General features: G+C 34.9%; 2 protein-coding genes across 3 annotated transcripts; both read left to right on the top strand.

The window, feature by feature from the left end:
* The first annotated feature begins 183 nt into the window (after nucleotides 1-183).
* On the top strand, nucleotides 184-7,320 carry LOC107720069 (cytochrome P450 3A30-like). Of its 2 annotated transcripts, XM_016527672.1 has the most exons (14): nucleotides 184-263; nucleotides 559-685; nucleotides 906-999; nucleotides 1,128-1,180; nucleotides 1,851-1,950; nucleotides 2,051-2,170; nucleotides 2,498-2,583; nucleotides 2,801-2,949; nucleotides 3,029-3,153; nucleotides 3,248-3,332; nucleotides 3,414-3,574; nucleotides 6,391-6,617; nucleotides 6,771-6,933; nucleotides 7,048-7,320. In XM_016527672.1, exons 2-14 carry the CDS (start codon nucleotides 618-620, stop codon nucleotides 7,132-7,134), a joined length of 1,518 nt encoding a protein of 505 aa, XP_016383158.1. In that variant the 5' UTR covers nucleotides 184-263; nucleotides 559-617; the 3' UTR covers nucleotides 7,135-7,320. The 2 variants fall into 2 exon arrangements, with proteins under 2 accessions (XP_016383158.1, XP_016383159.1); XM_016527673.1 differs by lacking the exon at nucleotides 184-263 and having other exon boundaries at nucleotides 290-685.
* Nucleotides 7,321-8,764: 1,444 nt separating this feature from the next.
* LOC107720070 (bifunctional protein STORR-like) lies at nucleotides 8,765-12,912 on the top strand. Its single transcript, XM_016527674.1, has 7 exons — nucleotides 8,765-9,115; nucleotides 9,269-9,431; nucleotides 9,546-9,610; nucleotides 11,308-11,434; nucleotides 11,521-11,678; nucleotides 12,343-12,505; nucleotides 12,630-12,912. The coding sequence occupies exons 1-7, from the start codon at nucleotides 8,865-8,867 to the stop codon at nucleotides 12,714-12,716; spliced, it is 1,014 nt and encodes a 337-aa protein (XP_016383160.1). The 5' UTR covers nucleotides 8,765-8,864; the 3' UTR covers nucleotides 12,717-12,912.
* Nucleotides 12,913-15,251: the final 2,339 nt, after the last annotated feature.

Here is a 15,251-nt window from a genome sequence, read left to right as displayed (position 1 = left end):
TTATGGGTCTGTCACGTGATGAACGAACGACTCGGAAAAACCCGAAGACTCGAACCAGGTGAACTACTTGACTAATTACAGTACAGAACATATAGGATGTTGCGCATGCGCGACTGAACGAATCCCTCCCCGAGACGACTCGTTCTTCCCGAGTCACATTAAAGATTCGTTCAAAACGAACGAATCGTTCAAGAACGACCCAACACTAAGAGGAAGTGTGTTTTATGAAGTCGCAGATATAAGGGGCTTTACTGTTTTCTAAGGTGAGTAAAATCGATGTGCTACTCTATTTGACACTCTAGGATGAACTTGGTTTCGGTTGTTTGTGTCTGTCGTCGTTTTTTATGTATGTTTCTTAACAAAGGAATAACTTTTAAGACTTACGTCACCTCTGTTGGCTACTGCTTGCAGTTAACGCCGATAACTCACTGGACACGTAAAAATATAAAACTATAATAACCTGTCGTTTAATACCTTATTTGGTCGTCATGCTCAACTGTAAACCACGCCTACTTCCGGATCATGCGTCGTCTGGTGAAAATAAATGCAAACCAACAGCATCAGTGTGTATCAAGACTTCAGCTGAAGAATACTGACAAGCTGACAGCTGACTTACAATGATTGATCTCCCATCTCTGTCTGTGACCTGGACCCTGGTGGTTCTGCTCTTGACACTTCTGTGTATGTGAGTATTAAACGGCAATAACAGACAAAGAAACTATTAGGCAAACATGGAGTATTCTGTGTAATGGCTTTTAGTTCAGTATCTATATCTGCATTTAATCTAATTTGTAATTAGTAGTATGTTGTCTTGTATTTGTGTACTTCATCACACTGTACACTGTACTAATGGATCCCATGCTGTTATTTGTAATTTGATATCTCTGTAATTGATCCCACTGTAGTTATGGTGTTTGGCCCCATGGGTTTTTTAAGAAACTGGGAATTCCAGGACCAAGGCCTTGGCCTTTCTTTGGCACATTTCTCTCATACACTAAAGTGAGTAATCAATTATGTAACTGCTGTAGAATAATATAGGATGGTGTATTCTGGAGCAATAAGACTTTTTTTTTATTTTATTTTTTTATCTATCCTTGATTCATTGTCTATATGCAAATGTATTTTAGGGTTTTTGCAATTTCGATATGGAGTGTGCTAAGAAGTATGGAAAAGTTTGGGGGTGAGTCTCAGTCATACATTTATATTAAATATGATGTTATGCTTAAGTTAGGATAATTGTCTGTTCAGCTGTGATGGTTAATTGATGTCATTCCTAACTGTGCGCTTTATTAGTGGATCACAACAGGTCATTTAAAAGTCTGAGGTTTTTAAATGTTTTTAATGTTTTGTTTAGTTTTTTATGAAGTCTTTTATGCTCACCAAGGCTGCAATTATTTTACAGTAAAAGCAGTAATATTGTGAAATTTTATTATATTGTAAAATATTGTATTTGAAATACTTGCATTCTATGTTAATATATTTTAAAATGTAATTTATTTCTGTGATGGTAAAGCTGAATTTTCAGCTGCCATTACTCCAGTCTTCAGTTTGTCATGATTCTTCAGAAATCATTCTAATATGCTGATTTGCTAATGTTTCTTGAGCAGCAAATCAGCATAGCATGCGACAATCATGTGTCAATGTTGAAAACAGTTGTTCTGCTGAATCTTTTTTTAAACTTTTTGTCAGGATTCTTTGAATAGAAATCTCAAAAGAAGCATCCTTGTTAAATAGAAGTATTAATTTCTTTAAAAAAAAAATTTATTGACTCTAAACTTTTGAATGGTATCGTAAGTATTTGCCTGAATCACTGTGACTGCAAATTGATCAATTTTCCTTTCATTGCTCAGGATCTATGATGGAAGGCTCCCAATATTAATGGTTACTGACCTGGAAATGATCAAAGCAATTATGGTGAAAGAATGTTATTCTACCTTCACTAACAGAAGGGTAAGCTCACCTTCAAAGTTGGACAGAAAGTGTGATAATGGCAGGAAGCTGAGGATTTCTTTATGCTCCAGTAAACATCATCATTTTGGAATTTGTCCAGGAAACAAATGCAGGCCTTGCTGGCCCCTTTGCTGATGGAATAACTGTAGTTAAAGATGAGCGATGGAAGAGAATCCGCAGTTCACTCTCTCCATATTTCACAAGTGGTCGACTGAAGGAGGTACAGTAAAGGCCCTTAAAGTGATAGTACACCCAAACATAAAAATTCTGTCATCTCTCATGTTGTTCAAAATAAATGAATGACTTTGTTTATTCTCTGTATGAAAAAATAAGATATTGTGAAGTTGTTACACAGATTTGAAACAAACTTAGAGCTGTGAACTGTCCCTTTAATATGAGCTGTTTCAGATATTGGCGTCTAGTCTCTCAGTATTCTCTACTTCTATATAAAAACTTTTATGTAATATTTAGGTTTATGTTATTTTATGCTCTGCTTGTTGTTCTCTGACACTTATGTAACTAACACTTATTTCTAAATATGTTTCAGATATTTCCCATAGCTGTGACGCATGCCGATCGTTTTATTAAAAATATGCAAAAGAGAGACCACGAGCAGCCAGTTAAAGTAAAAGAGTATGTGTGACATCTGTCCTTAAACAAAGCATAAAGAACATTGCTGAAGTATTTACCGCAGTCGATTTCTATGTATAAAACCACATAAAATTAATTGAATTTATTAATAAAGGTCTGTGATTATTGTAGATGACATTGGCTTTGTTAGAAAGTCATGATATGTAAATTATCACTATATAATATATCAAAGTAGAAACAAACACTATTATTATTCCAGAGTTGTGGCTCCATACAGTTTGGATGTGGTCACCAGCTCCTCCTTCAGTGTTGATATCGACTCCATAAACAATGCAGATGATCCTTTCGTTACCAACATCAAGAAGTTTTTCAAGTTCAGTCTGTTCAGTCCTCTCATTCTGATTTTAGGTGTGTCATTTTTATAATTGAAAAAAATGATTTGTTTTGATTTGTTTGTTTTGAGATCTGATTTTTTTTTTTTTTTCAGCTTTATTTCCTTCCGTTGCAAATCTTTTGGGGAAAATGGGTATAAGTATTTTTTCAAGGTCGTCTGTGGACTTTTTCTACAATGTCCTGAGAAAGATTAAGGACGAGCACAACAAGGAATCAAATGTATGTTTTCCACTATTTCTTACTTTAGCTACAGCTCCAGATTTTGCAGAGATGTTGATACTGCAGTAGATTATGACTTTGTGTTTTTAATTAGGGTCGGGTGGACTTTCTCAAACTCATGATCCAGAATCAAATACCTGATGAAAAGTTTGAAGACACAAGTGACCAACCAGTAAAAGGTTTGAGAGACAGTACAGAATTTACACATTATAGACTCTTTCATTTCAAATGTGACTATGGTGTTTTTATTAATTTAATAGGACTAACAGACCACGAGATTCTCTCCCAGTCCTTCGTTTTCATTCTCGGAGGTTATGAGACGACGAGCACCACTCTCACTTACCTCCTCTATAATCTTGCAACTAATCCAGACTGCCTGGAAAAACTGGTTTTGGAGATTGACACAAACTTCCCTCCTGATGTGAGCAAACTGGCTTCTGCTCTGTTCATAGTTTTTGTGTAGAAAATCTATCTTAAAGGAATAGTTCACCCAAAAATCAAGCAATTAAAGATATACTGTAGATGAGTTTGTTGCTTCATCAGAACAGATTTGGAGACATTTAGCATTACATCACTTGCTCACTAATGGATCCTCTGCAGTGAATGGGTGCCGTCAGAATGAGAGTTCAAACAGCTGATTAAAACATCACAATAATCCACTAGTAATCCACATAACTCCAGTCCATCAATTAATGTCTTGTGACGTGAAAAGCCACATTGTTAAGAAACACATCCACCATTAAGGCATTTCGACTTTAAATCATTGCTTCTGGTCAAAATACAAGGCCTGAATCCATAATAAAAGACTTCTTCCAGTGAAGAAGTCCATCCCCTGTTGTATTCTCACATCAAAAGCCATCTTCATCAGAACAGATTTGGATAAATTTAGCATTACATCAGTTGCTCACCAATGAGAGTCCAAACAGCTGATCGAAACATCACAATAATCCACAAGTAATTCACACGACTCCAGCCCATCAATTAACATCTTGTGAAGTGAAAAGCCATGTTATTAAGAAACACATCCAACATTAAGGCGTTAAATCCTTGCTTCTGGTCAAAATACAAGGCCTGAATCCATAATAACGTTTCCTCCAGTGAAAAAGTTCATCCTCTGTTGTCCTCTCACATCACTAGAGGGATCTGAAAATAAAAGAAAATAAAGAATATGCATTTATAACTTCCCATTTAATTAAGAGACAAAATATAGTCTGTTTCACGTAACTAATGTACTATGTACTGATGAAATGTACCAACCTGTGTCTCTTTACATGTTTCCATACTGAAGTTCTGAAGCAGCTTCACAACAAGAAGTTTCATGATCATTTGGGCGAATCTCATTCCAATGCAATTTCGAGGCCCGAGTCCAAAAGGCATGAAAGCGTATTGGTTCATCTCTGACTTACATTCTGGGCTGAACCTGTAAAAAATATTAGAGACACCTAAAGTTGAGCCATTTTTGTCTCAAACATTTTCATTTACATGTTATGTGTGAGGAAAAAACTGAAGTGAGAAAAATTGTGGCAGTGCACAAAATGCTCAGAAAGCATCAGTGTCTGATGAATCACATCACCTCTCTGGTCTGAACTCATCAGGAGACTCCCAGAGCTGCAGATCACGACACAATACATATGTAGGAATTCCAACCAGAGTGTCCTTTGGTATGGTCACCCCATTGAGCTCCACAGTTTTCTTACAGACCCTCTCTAAGCGTGGTGCAGTGGGAAGGAGACGCATTGATTCGTTGATGGCCATTTCCAAGCAATCCATTTTCATCAATGCATCATATGTGATGGGAGTCTGGAGAATCAAAAAACAAGACATGTTGCATATATATATTATGGCTTTATTTTAAACCTACTTGCTGTTCCTTAAGTAAAGCAACTGAACACTAAACTTTAAAACTGCCTTAAAGGAACAGTTTGCCCAAAAATGAAACTTTACTGAGGCCATCCAAGATGTAGATGATTTTGTTTCTTCATCAGAACAGATTTGGATAAATTTAGCATTACATCAGTTGCTCACCAATGAGAGTCCAAACAGCTGATCGAAACATCACAATAATCCACAAGTAACTCACACGACTCCAGCCCATCAATTAACATCTTGTGAAGTGAAAAGCCATGTTATTAAGAAACACATCCAACATTAAGGCGTTAAATCCTTGCTTCTGGTCAAAATACAAGGCCTGAATACAAGGCCCCCTCCAGTGAAAAAGTTCATCCTCTGTTGTCCTCTCACATCAAAATCCAACCAACATATCTGTTTAGAACAGTTTTTGACTGTTTTCTCTTATAAATGGTGAAAAGCTGCGTGTTTGTAATAAACAACTTTTAACCAAACTCTTGCTTCCAGCTAAAATACAAGTCCTCTAACAATAATATTGTTTTCTCCAGTAAAAAGGTGTCTCATCTGAATCAGAAGAGAGTTATGCACAGATCAAGCACCATTTATAAGAGAAAACAGTCCAAAACTGTTCTAAACAGATATGTTGGTTGGATTTTGGTGTGAGAGGACAACAGAGGATGAACTTTTTCACTGGAGGAACCGTTATTATGGATTCAGGCCTTGTATTTTGACCAGAAGCAAGGATTTAACGCCTTAATGTTGGATGTGTTTCTTAATAACATGGCTTTTCACTTCACAAGATGTTAATTGATGGGCTGGAGTCGTGTCAATTACTTGTGGATTATTGTGATGTTTCGATCAGCTGTTTGGACTCTCATTGGTGAGCAACTGATGTAATGCTAAATTTATCCAAATCTGTTCTGATGAAGATGGCTTTTGATGTGAGAATACAACAGGGGATGGACTTCTTCACTGGAAGAAGTCTTTTATTATGGATTCAGGCCTTGTATTTTGACCAGAAGCAAGGATTTAACGCCTTAATGTTGGATGTGTTTCTTAATAACATGGCTTTTCACTTCACAAGATGTTAATTGATGGGCTGGAGTCGTGTGAATTACTTGTGGATTATTGTGATGTTTCGATCAGCTGTTTGGACTCTCATTGGTGAGCAACTGATGTAATGCTAAATTTATCCAAATCTGTTCTGATGAAGAAACAAAATCATCTACATCTTGGATGGCCTCAGTAAAGTTTCATTTTTGGGCAAACTGTTCCTTTAAGGCAGTTTTAAAGTTTAGTGTTCAGTTGCTTTACTTAAGGAACAGCAAGTAGGTTTAAAATAAAGCCATAATATATATATGCAACATGTCTTGTTTTTTGATTCTCCAGACTCCCATCACATATGATGCATTGATGAAAATGGATTGCTTGGAAATGGCCATCAACGAATCAATGCGTCTCCTTCCCACTGCACCACGCTTAGAGAGGGTCTGTAAGAAAACTGTGGAGCTCAATGGGGTGACCATACCAAAGGACACTCTGGTTGGAATTCCTACATATGTATTGTGTCGTGATCTGCAGCTCTGGGAGTCTCCTGATGAGTTCAGACCAGAGAGGTGATGTGATTCATCAGACACTGATGCTTTCTGAGCATTTTGTGCACTGCCACAATTTTTCTCACTTCAGTTTTTTCCTCACACATAACATGTAAATGAAAATGTTTGAGACAAAAATGGCTCAACTTTAGGTGTCTCTAATATTTTTTACAGGTTCAGCCCAGAATGTAAGTCAGAGATGAACCAATACGCTTTCATGCCTTTTGGACTCGGGCCTCGAAATTGCATTGGAATGAGATTCGCCCAAATGATCATGAAACTTCTTGTTGTGAAGCTGCTTCAGAACTTCAGTATGGAAACATGTAAAGAGACACAGGTTGGTACATTTCATCAGTACATAGTACATTAGTTACGTGAAACAGACTATATTTTGTCTCTTAATTAAATGGGAAGTTATAAATGCATATTCTTTATTTTCTTTTATTTTCAGATCCCTCTAGAGCTGAATGCTATTTTTCAGCCGAAGGTTCCCATCACACTGAAGTTTATACCAAGGTCTTGCAAGGCAAAAGAATAATTAAAATGCAGAATATTTCAATATAATTGTGTAGAAGATTTGATACTATGTTATATAGCATTTATAAAATTACTCTTTTTTTTTTATTTATTATTATTCACCTTTTTCACCATATTTTTGGATTTACAGTGCTGATGGTTTGCTGGGCCTGGGCTGTGTATGTTTAATTATATAACATATAAGCAATTAATGCAATGTAACGTGTTATTATTGTAGCTGTGCGAGACAGGATCATGTACTTTAATAACAGAATTAAATAAATGTTTTGTTGGAGAACAGACATCATCATAATAGACATCTGATTTGAGATCTAATACATGCTGGTCATGAACATGGTATCTAAAAAATTTCTTCACTTTTTGCTTTTGATTATGAGTATAAATGTAAAATATCAGAGTTTGTTTGCATCTGCAGTGAAAGACTTTAAAATGTAAAAATTCAAACAAGAAAGAAATTTAAGCCAGAAAGTAAAACAATTGCAAAACAAACATTTGATGAAACAGCCAAATGTAACATACAGTACATAGATAGATAGATTACAAGTAATGGATAAACTGCATAAACTGTATTTTGAGACCTGACATTAACACCCTTAACCTGAATGCTGTTTAACTTGTCTGTTCAGATATACCTTTATTATATAGTTGGTTCATATATGAAAGCTAGTGTGGTTTTCTTCTGTTCATTTGTTACCCCGTTGTTATTGCATAAATATGATGATGTGGGTATTTTAGTTTTGAGGGCAGGTTAAAAAAATGAACTAGACAATAGAAATCAGCTTCCAAAACAGCTGCTAGGGAACTCTACTGTGTGACAAACAGACCCCTCATCTGTAATATTATTCGTCAGAATGAGAGTCCAAACAGCTGATAAAAACATCACAATAATTCACACGACTCCAGCCCATCAATTAACATCTTGTGAAGTGAAAAGCCATGTTATTAAGAAACACATCCAACATTAAGGCGTTAAATCCTTGCTTCTGGTCAAAATACAAGGCCTGAATCCATAATAACGTTTCCTCCAGTGAAAAAGTTCATCCTCTGTTGTCCTCTCACATCAAAATCCAACCAACATATCTGTTTAGAACAGTTTTTGACTGTTTTCTCTTATAAATGGTGAAAAGCTGCGTGTTTGTAATAAACAACTTTTAACCAAACTCTTGCTTCCAGCTAAAATACAAGTCCTCTAACAATAATATTGTTTTCTCCAGTAAAAAGGTGTCTCATCTGAATCAGAAGAGAGTTATGCACAGATCAAGCACCATTTATAAGAGAAAACAGTCCAAAACTGTTCTAAACAGATATGTTGGTTGGATTTTGGTGTGAGAGGACAACAGAGGATGAACTTTTTCACTGGAGGAACCGTTATTATGGATTCAGGCCTTGTATTTTGACCAGAAGCAAGGATTTAACGCCTTAATGTTGGATGTGTTTCTTAATAACATGGCTTTTCACTTCACAAGATGTTAATTGATGGGCTGGAGTCGTGTGAATTTCAGTTTCAATCAGCTGTTTGGACTCTCATTGGTGAGCAACTGATGTAATGCTAAATTTATCCAAATCTGTTCTGATGAAGAAACAAAATCATCTACATCTTGGATGGCCTCAGTAAAGTTTCATTTTTGGGCAAACTGTTCCTTTAAGGCAGTTTTAAAGTTTAGTGTTCAGTTGCTTTACTTAAGGAACAGCAAGTAGGTTTAAAATAAAGCCATAATATATATATGCAACATGTCTTGTTTTTTGATTCTCCAGACTCCCATCACATATGATGCATTGATGAAAATGGATTGCTTGGAAATGGCCATCAACGAATCAATGCGTCTCCTTCCCACTGCACCACGCTTAGAGAGGGTCTGTAAGAAAACTGTGGAGCTCAATGGGGTGACCATACCAAAGGACACTCTGGTTGGAATTCCTACATATGTATTGTGTCGTGATCTGCAGCTCTGGGAGTCTCCTGATGAGTTCAGACCAGAGAGGTGATGTGATTCATCAGACACTGATGCTTTCTGAGCATTTTGTGCACTGCCACAATTTTTCTCACTTCAGTTTTTTCCTCACACATAACATGTAAATGAAAATGTTTGAGACAAAAATGGCTCAACTTTAGGTGTCTCTAATATTTTTTACAGGTTCAGCCCAGAATGTAAGTCAGAGATGAACCAATACGCTTTCATGCCTTTTGGACTCGGGCCTCGAAATTGCATTGGAATGAGATTCGCCCAAATGATCATGAAACTTCTTGTTGTGAAGCTGCTTCAGAACTTCAGTATGGAAACATGTAAAGAGACACAGGTTGGTACATTTCATCAGTACATAGTACATTAGTTACGTGAAACAGACTATATTTTGTCTCTTAATTAAATGGGAAGTTATAAATGCATATTCTTTATTTTCTTTTATTTTCAGATCCCTCTAGAGCTGAATGCTATTTTTCAGCCGAAGGTTCCCATCACACTGAAGTTTATACCAAGGTCTTGCAAGGCAAAAGAATAATTAAAATGCAGAATATTTCAATATAATTGTGTAGAAGATTTGATACTATGTTATATAGCATTTATAAAATTACTCTTTTTTTTTTATTTATTATTATTCACCTTTTTCACCATATTTTTGGATTTACAGTGCTGATGGTTTGCTGGGCCTGGGCTGTGTATGTTTAATTATATAACATATAAGCAATTAATGCAATGTAACGTGTTATTATTGTAGCTGTGCGAGACAGGATCATGTACTTTAATAACAGAATTAAATAAATGTTTTGTTGGAGAACAGACATCATCATAATAGACATCTGATTTGAGATCTAATACATGCTGGTCATGAACATGGTATCTAAAAAATTTCTTCACTTTTTGCTTTTGATTATGAGTATAAATGTAAAATATCAGAGTTTGTTTGCATCTGCAGTGAAAGACTTTAAAATGTAAAAATTCAAACAAGAAAGAAATTTAAGCCAGAAAGTAAAACAATTGCAAAACAAACATTTGATGAAACAGCCAAATGTAACATACAGTACATAGATAGATAGATTACAAGTAATGGATAAACTGCATAAACTGTATTTTGAGACCTGACATTAACACCCTTAACCTGAATGCTGTTTAACTTGTCTGTTCAGATATACCTTTATTATATAGTTGGTTCATATATGAAAGCTAGTGTGGTTTTCTTCTGTTCATTTGTTACCCCGTTGTTATTGCATAAATATGATGATGTGGGTATTTTAGTTTTGAGGGCAGGTTAAAAAAATGAACTAGACAATAGAAATCAGCTTCCAAAACAGCTGCTAGGGAACTCTACTGTGTGACAAACAGACCCCTCATCTGTAATATTATTTGTAAACAGCTTGTAAACCATTGTTCTGGACTTTTAGATATATTCCCTCATTTTAAATTCCTATTAGTAGCAACACCAGAAATACAAAATATCTACAGGATTTAATACATGTGAGGAAAAGATGGTTATTCTGTCTCACTGATGACTGTAACAAAGGGCTGTTATAATGCAACGCCCACAACACTACCTATCAATAAATGTGATAGGCAGGTTTTCAACAGACGTCTGAAACAACTAATAACATACATAAACCTGTAGTGCCCTCTGTACATACTTAAAATTCACCGGAGAGCTGCATCAGTTGAGAAAGTTTTCTGCTCAATATACTAAAGATTTGATTTAACACCCATATCCAATATATGATATTAGTGGTTTCTGTGTATAAATGGAAACCACATTCATTTAATTCATTACTAAAGGTGTAATATTATTGCAGATGACAAAGTAATGATATGTAAATAATCACTTACTGTATATTATATATTTAATAAGAAAACGCTATTTTTATTTTAGAGTTGTGGGTCCATACAGTTTGGATGTGGTCACCAGCTCCTCTTTTAGCGTTGACATTGACTCCATAAACAACGCAGATGATCCTTTCGTTACCAGTGTCAAGAAGTTTATCCAGTTTAATATGTTCAATCCTCTCTTTATGCTAATACGTATGTTATTGTTTGTATAATAATATTGGAAAATGAACAGAAATAATGAAAAAAGAAACAAAAATGTAATTAATTTTTTTATTTCAGTTTTGTTTCCCTCCATTGTAATTCGTTTGAAGAAAATGGGGGTTACTCTTTTTTTCGAAGTCATCTATGGATTTTTTCTACAGTGCCCTGAAAAAGATTAAGGACGAGCACAACAAGGAATCAGATGTATCAGGGTCCGGTAGATTTTCATGCTCCAAAATCAAATACCTGGTGATCATTTTGAGGACACAAGTGAGCAACCAGCAAAAGGTTTGAGAGATAGAATTTACACATTATCGACTCTTTCATTTCAAATGGAACTTGTTGTCAAATATGTGGTTTTGTGAATTTAATAGGACATACAGATCACGAGATTCTCTCCCAATCCCTCGTTTTCATTCTCGGAGGTTATGAGACGACAAGCACCACTCTCACTTACCTCTATAATCTTGCAACTAATCCAGACTGCCTGGAAAAACTGGTTGAGGAGATTGACACAAACTTCCCTCCTGATGTGAGAACAACGGCTTCTGCTCTGTTCATAGTTTTTGTGTAAATAAACTATTTTAAGGCAGTTTTAGAGTTTAGGGTTCAGTTGTTTTACTTAAGGAACAGGAAACTGGTTTAGAACAAAGCCATAATATGCATCGGGGAGTGGAAAAGCGCCATTACACTCCCATCATGCATTGATGAAAATGGATTACTTGGAAATGGCCATCAGTGAATCAATGCGTCTCCTTCCCACTGCAACACGCTTAGAGAGGAATTCCTACATATGTTTTGTGTCCTGATCCGCAGCTCTGGGAGTCTCCTGATGAGTTCAGACCGGAGAGGTCATGTGATTCATCTATCAGACATGACATCTATCATTTTTTTTCACAACCACAATTTTTCTCACATATGATCATCTTATAGCATGTGATTTATACAGTTTATAGAACCACGTGCCAGATTTAAGCTGGCTAAACCAAATAATTTTTTCTCATATGGAATTTGCAAGGACTATGAAACAGCCTATAAAGTGTAAGGAAACGTCCTTATTTGGTTACACAACAATGATTTATTTATATCTCCATTGAAACTTAATTTTATGTCTACAAACACTGAACTCTGTTTTTAGACCATTTAATTGAAGCAAGAATGGCTAAACTGAATTTGTTTCTAATATATCACTATAGGTTCAGCCCAGAATGTAAGTCAGAGATGAACCAGTACGCTTTCCTGCCTTTTGGACTCGGGCCTCGAAATTGCATTGGAATGAGATTTGCCCAAATGATCATGAAACTTCTTGTTTTGAAGCTGCTTCAGAACTTCAGTATGGAAACATGTAAAGAGACACAGGTTGGTACACTGACAGTCATCAATTAGAATTGATATACATGAGTTATGTGAGACAGACTGTGCTTTGTGTCTTGAATTAATTAATTATTGTTTATTTCCTCTTTTTTTTTGTTTTTTTTCTCAGATCCCTCTAGAAATGAATGCCGCTTTTCAGCCAAAGGTTCCCATCACAGTGAAGTTTATGCCAAGATCTCGCAAGAAAAAACAATAATGCAATGCAAAAGTTACATAATATAATTATGAATAACAAGAACATTTGTAATCATTTGTAATCATGAAGACTGAAACGTATTAGAATATTTACACAATTATAATTCTCTTTTTAATATTTCATTATATTGTCAATCGTTTTATGTTCACCTTTTACACTTTATAGAAGTGTGCCATTATGTGATTTATGGTGCTCAAGATCATGATGGACCTTGAGCTCTTCCTGGTTCATTCATTTTGTGTCATGTGTGTAATGCTTATTGAAGTGTAATAAATATGTTTTAAAAGACACAACGTTGTGCACATTTAATTATACTTATTTTATTTATTATACTTACAGTATATGTTTTATAAAATCAAAACAAATAATGTATATGTACATTGTAGTCAATGCAGTGTATATTCATGTAGCGGTAAAGCAGACACGAAGTTCTTTTCTATATAAAAATATCTATTATATCATCAGAATTATTTTACCACATAAAATGTGCCCATGTGAGAAATACTTTTGGTGAAAAATGGTCATTTTGTTATTCATTGTACCCAGAAAGCCCATAAAACTGAATCCAGTGTCCTGCATTACGGTTGTCAACGAAGACTAAACAGGAAGATAGTGTTTGTTTTCATGCCACTTACAGCCTTAATTGTGCTGCCATGCCCTGGAAAACCACCACTATAAAACAGATAATGAGAAAGAAACGGCTTTTTTTAGCATTGGCAGTTATCAATTCATATATTTATTATACAATGTTCCTTTTTTTCTTGGTACTTTTAACATTTATATTAACACACTATTTTAAAAAAAATGAAATGAGCATAAGATTCTCCTCAAGGGGTATTGTTTGTATACCCACTTTATCAAATAAATGAATTCATATATAGGCTATTTAATTATGAGTAGTTAGATGAGAAAGTAAATGTGTAGTTTGGGACTGTATAATACCTGCTGGTGCATCATTAAAGTTGACCTCAGCACTGAATGTGTAACCAGCTGTAATTCCATCCTACATTAAGGCCTCTTTCCTCATTTCATCTTTAAAAATATTCTTGTCTTTCTGTGACATCTGAGAATTTGAATGTGTAACTTGGGGTAAACCAAAATGCTTTTCAGACCTAGTACCTAGAAATCTTTTAAGGTCAAGACCTTTGTTGCAAGACATGTTTCATTTATGGGAAATCCGGCAGCATTTTTTCCTGAACACTTCCTGCTGACTCAACTCCCAACAGGCTGAATTTTTGATTTTGACCTAGAAATTCTTCATTATTTTTCATTACATCCTTTTCTGAGATTGCAAAACAAACCATTGCCTGATTTTAATCAAAACATAAAAGAAACACATTAAAATGACAAAGACAGCAAAAGAATATTGTTAAAGACCTTGGTGTCAACGAACACTTTTAGAGTTTTGATCAATGAGCTGTTAAAGGAAGAATCAATTTGTAAATGTTTTTAATTGTGTTTTGATATACTGTTTTTGAGTTTTTTTCTTCTTCTGCTAAAGCAGTGCTGCATCTTGGCCAGGTCACTTCTGTAAAAGAGATTTTTAATCTCAGAAAGTTTTTATCTGGTTAAATAAAGGACAATAAATAACTAAAAAATGGTTTTGGTAAAATAATCCAGGCCAAGTATTCAAAGTCATCACTGACAGTAAGATTAAGAAAGAAAATTAAGTAAGAAAACATTACATCAGTTTATTACATGGCTCTCTGGAATGCTTATTCTTAACAGATCAGTTTATAACCTGATAATTATATAGATACCCCAGCTGTAGGCTACATTTACCCTTATGCAGCCAGTAAGAGATTTTATAAAGTTCATAAAAGGATGTAAAGGATATTATCAAGAGAACAAAGTTTAAATGTGCATTAAATGGTTGGAAAATAATTAAATGCAGAAAAGTGTGAAAAGATGAAAAAATATGAGACATGCTGGCCTTGCAAGCACTGCAGTTACACAATGTATGTTTTCCCCCTTGACTGTAGAAAAAAAGACATTACAATTTAAAGTAGGCTGTTTTTTCTACATTATAGATTAAAATGAATAACTAATGATCATTCTGAATTGTATCGAAATTGTATTTAAATGATTTAAATTCGTAAATTCTTCAGCATTTTAATGGCAAACAACAGACAGTTGAACTCGAAGTTTTTTTTTCTCAGTTTTATTTTATGGTTAGAGAACAAATGTCGATGCACTAGTGAAGACAGACACCTTGTGTTGGCAATTGAAACTGCTCATAGTTTAAACTTAATTAACCCTTGTGCGTCAATTAAAAAAAGTTACACATAGGTCCATAGTGGACAAAAATGTCCATGTCAAAAAACTGTCATAAAAATGTGAAGCTTGGGAGCACAGTTAAGTTTGGTCTCATTTTAAAGAAGACCCATGGCAGATTATTGTTGAAGTAAAAAAAGTTTAAAAAGTGAAACAAAAAAAAAGTTCTAGATGTTTAGGTTTATGAAAATGATTTATGAACGATGTTTTATATAAAATATATATTTTATGAAACATGTTGAACTCTATACCTGCTAGAAA

This window comes from Sinocyclocheilus rhinocerous, unplaced genomic scaffold, assembly GCF_001515625.1.
Source record: "Sinocyclocheilus rhinocerous isolate Xijiao unplaced genomic scaffold, SAMN03320098_v1.1 scaffold273, whole genome shotgun sequence".
Taxonomy (NCBI): Eukaryota; Metazoa; Chordata; class Actinopteri; order Cypriniformes; family Cyprinidae; genus Sinocyclocheilus; species Sinocyclocheilus rhinocerous.
This window is presented reverse-complemented; position numbering and strand designations above follow the sequence as displayed.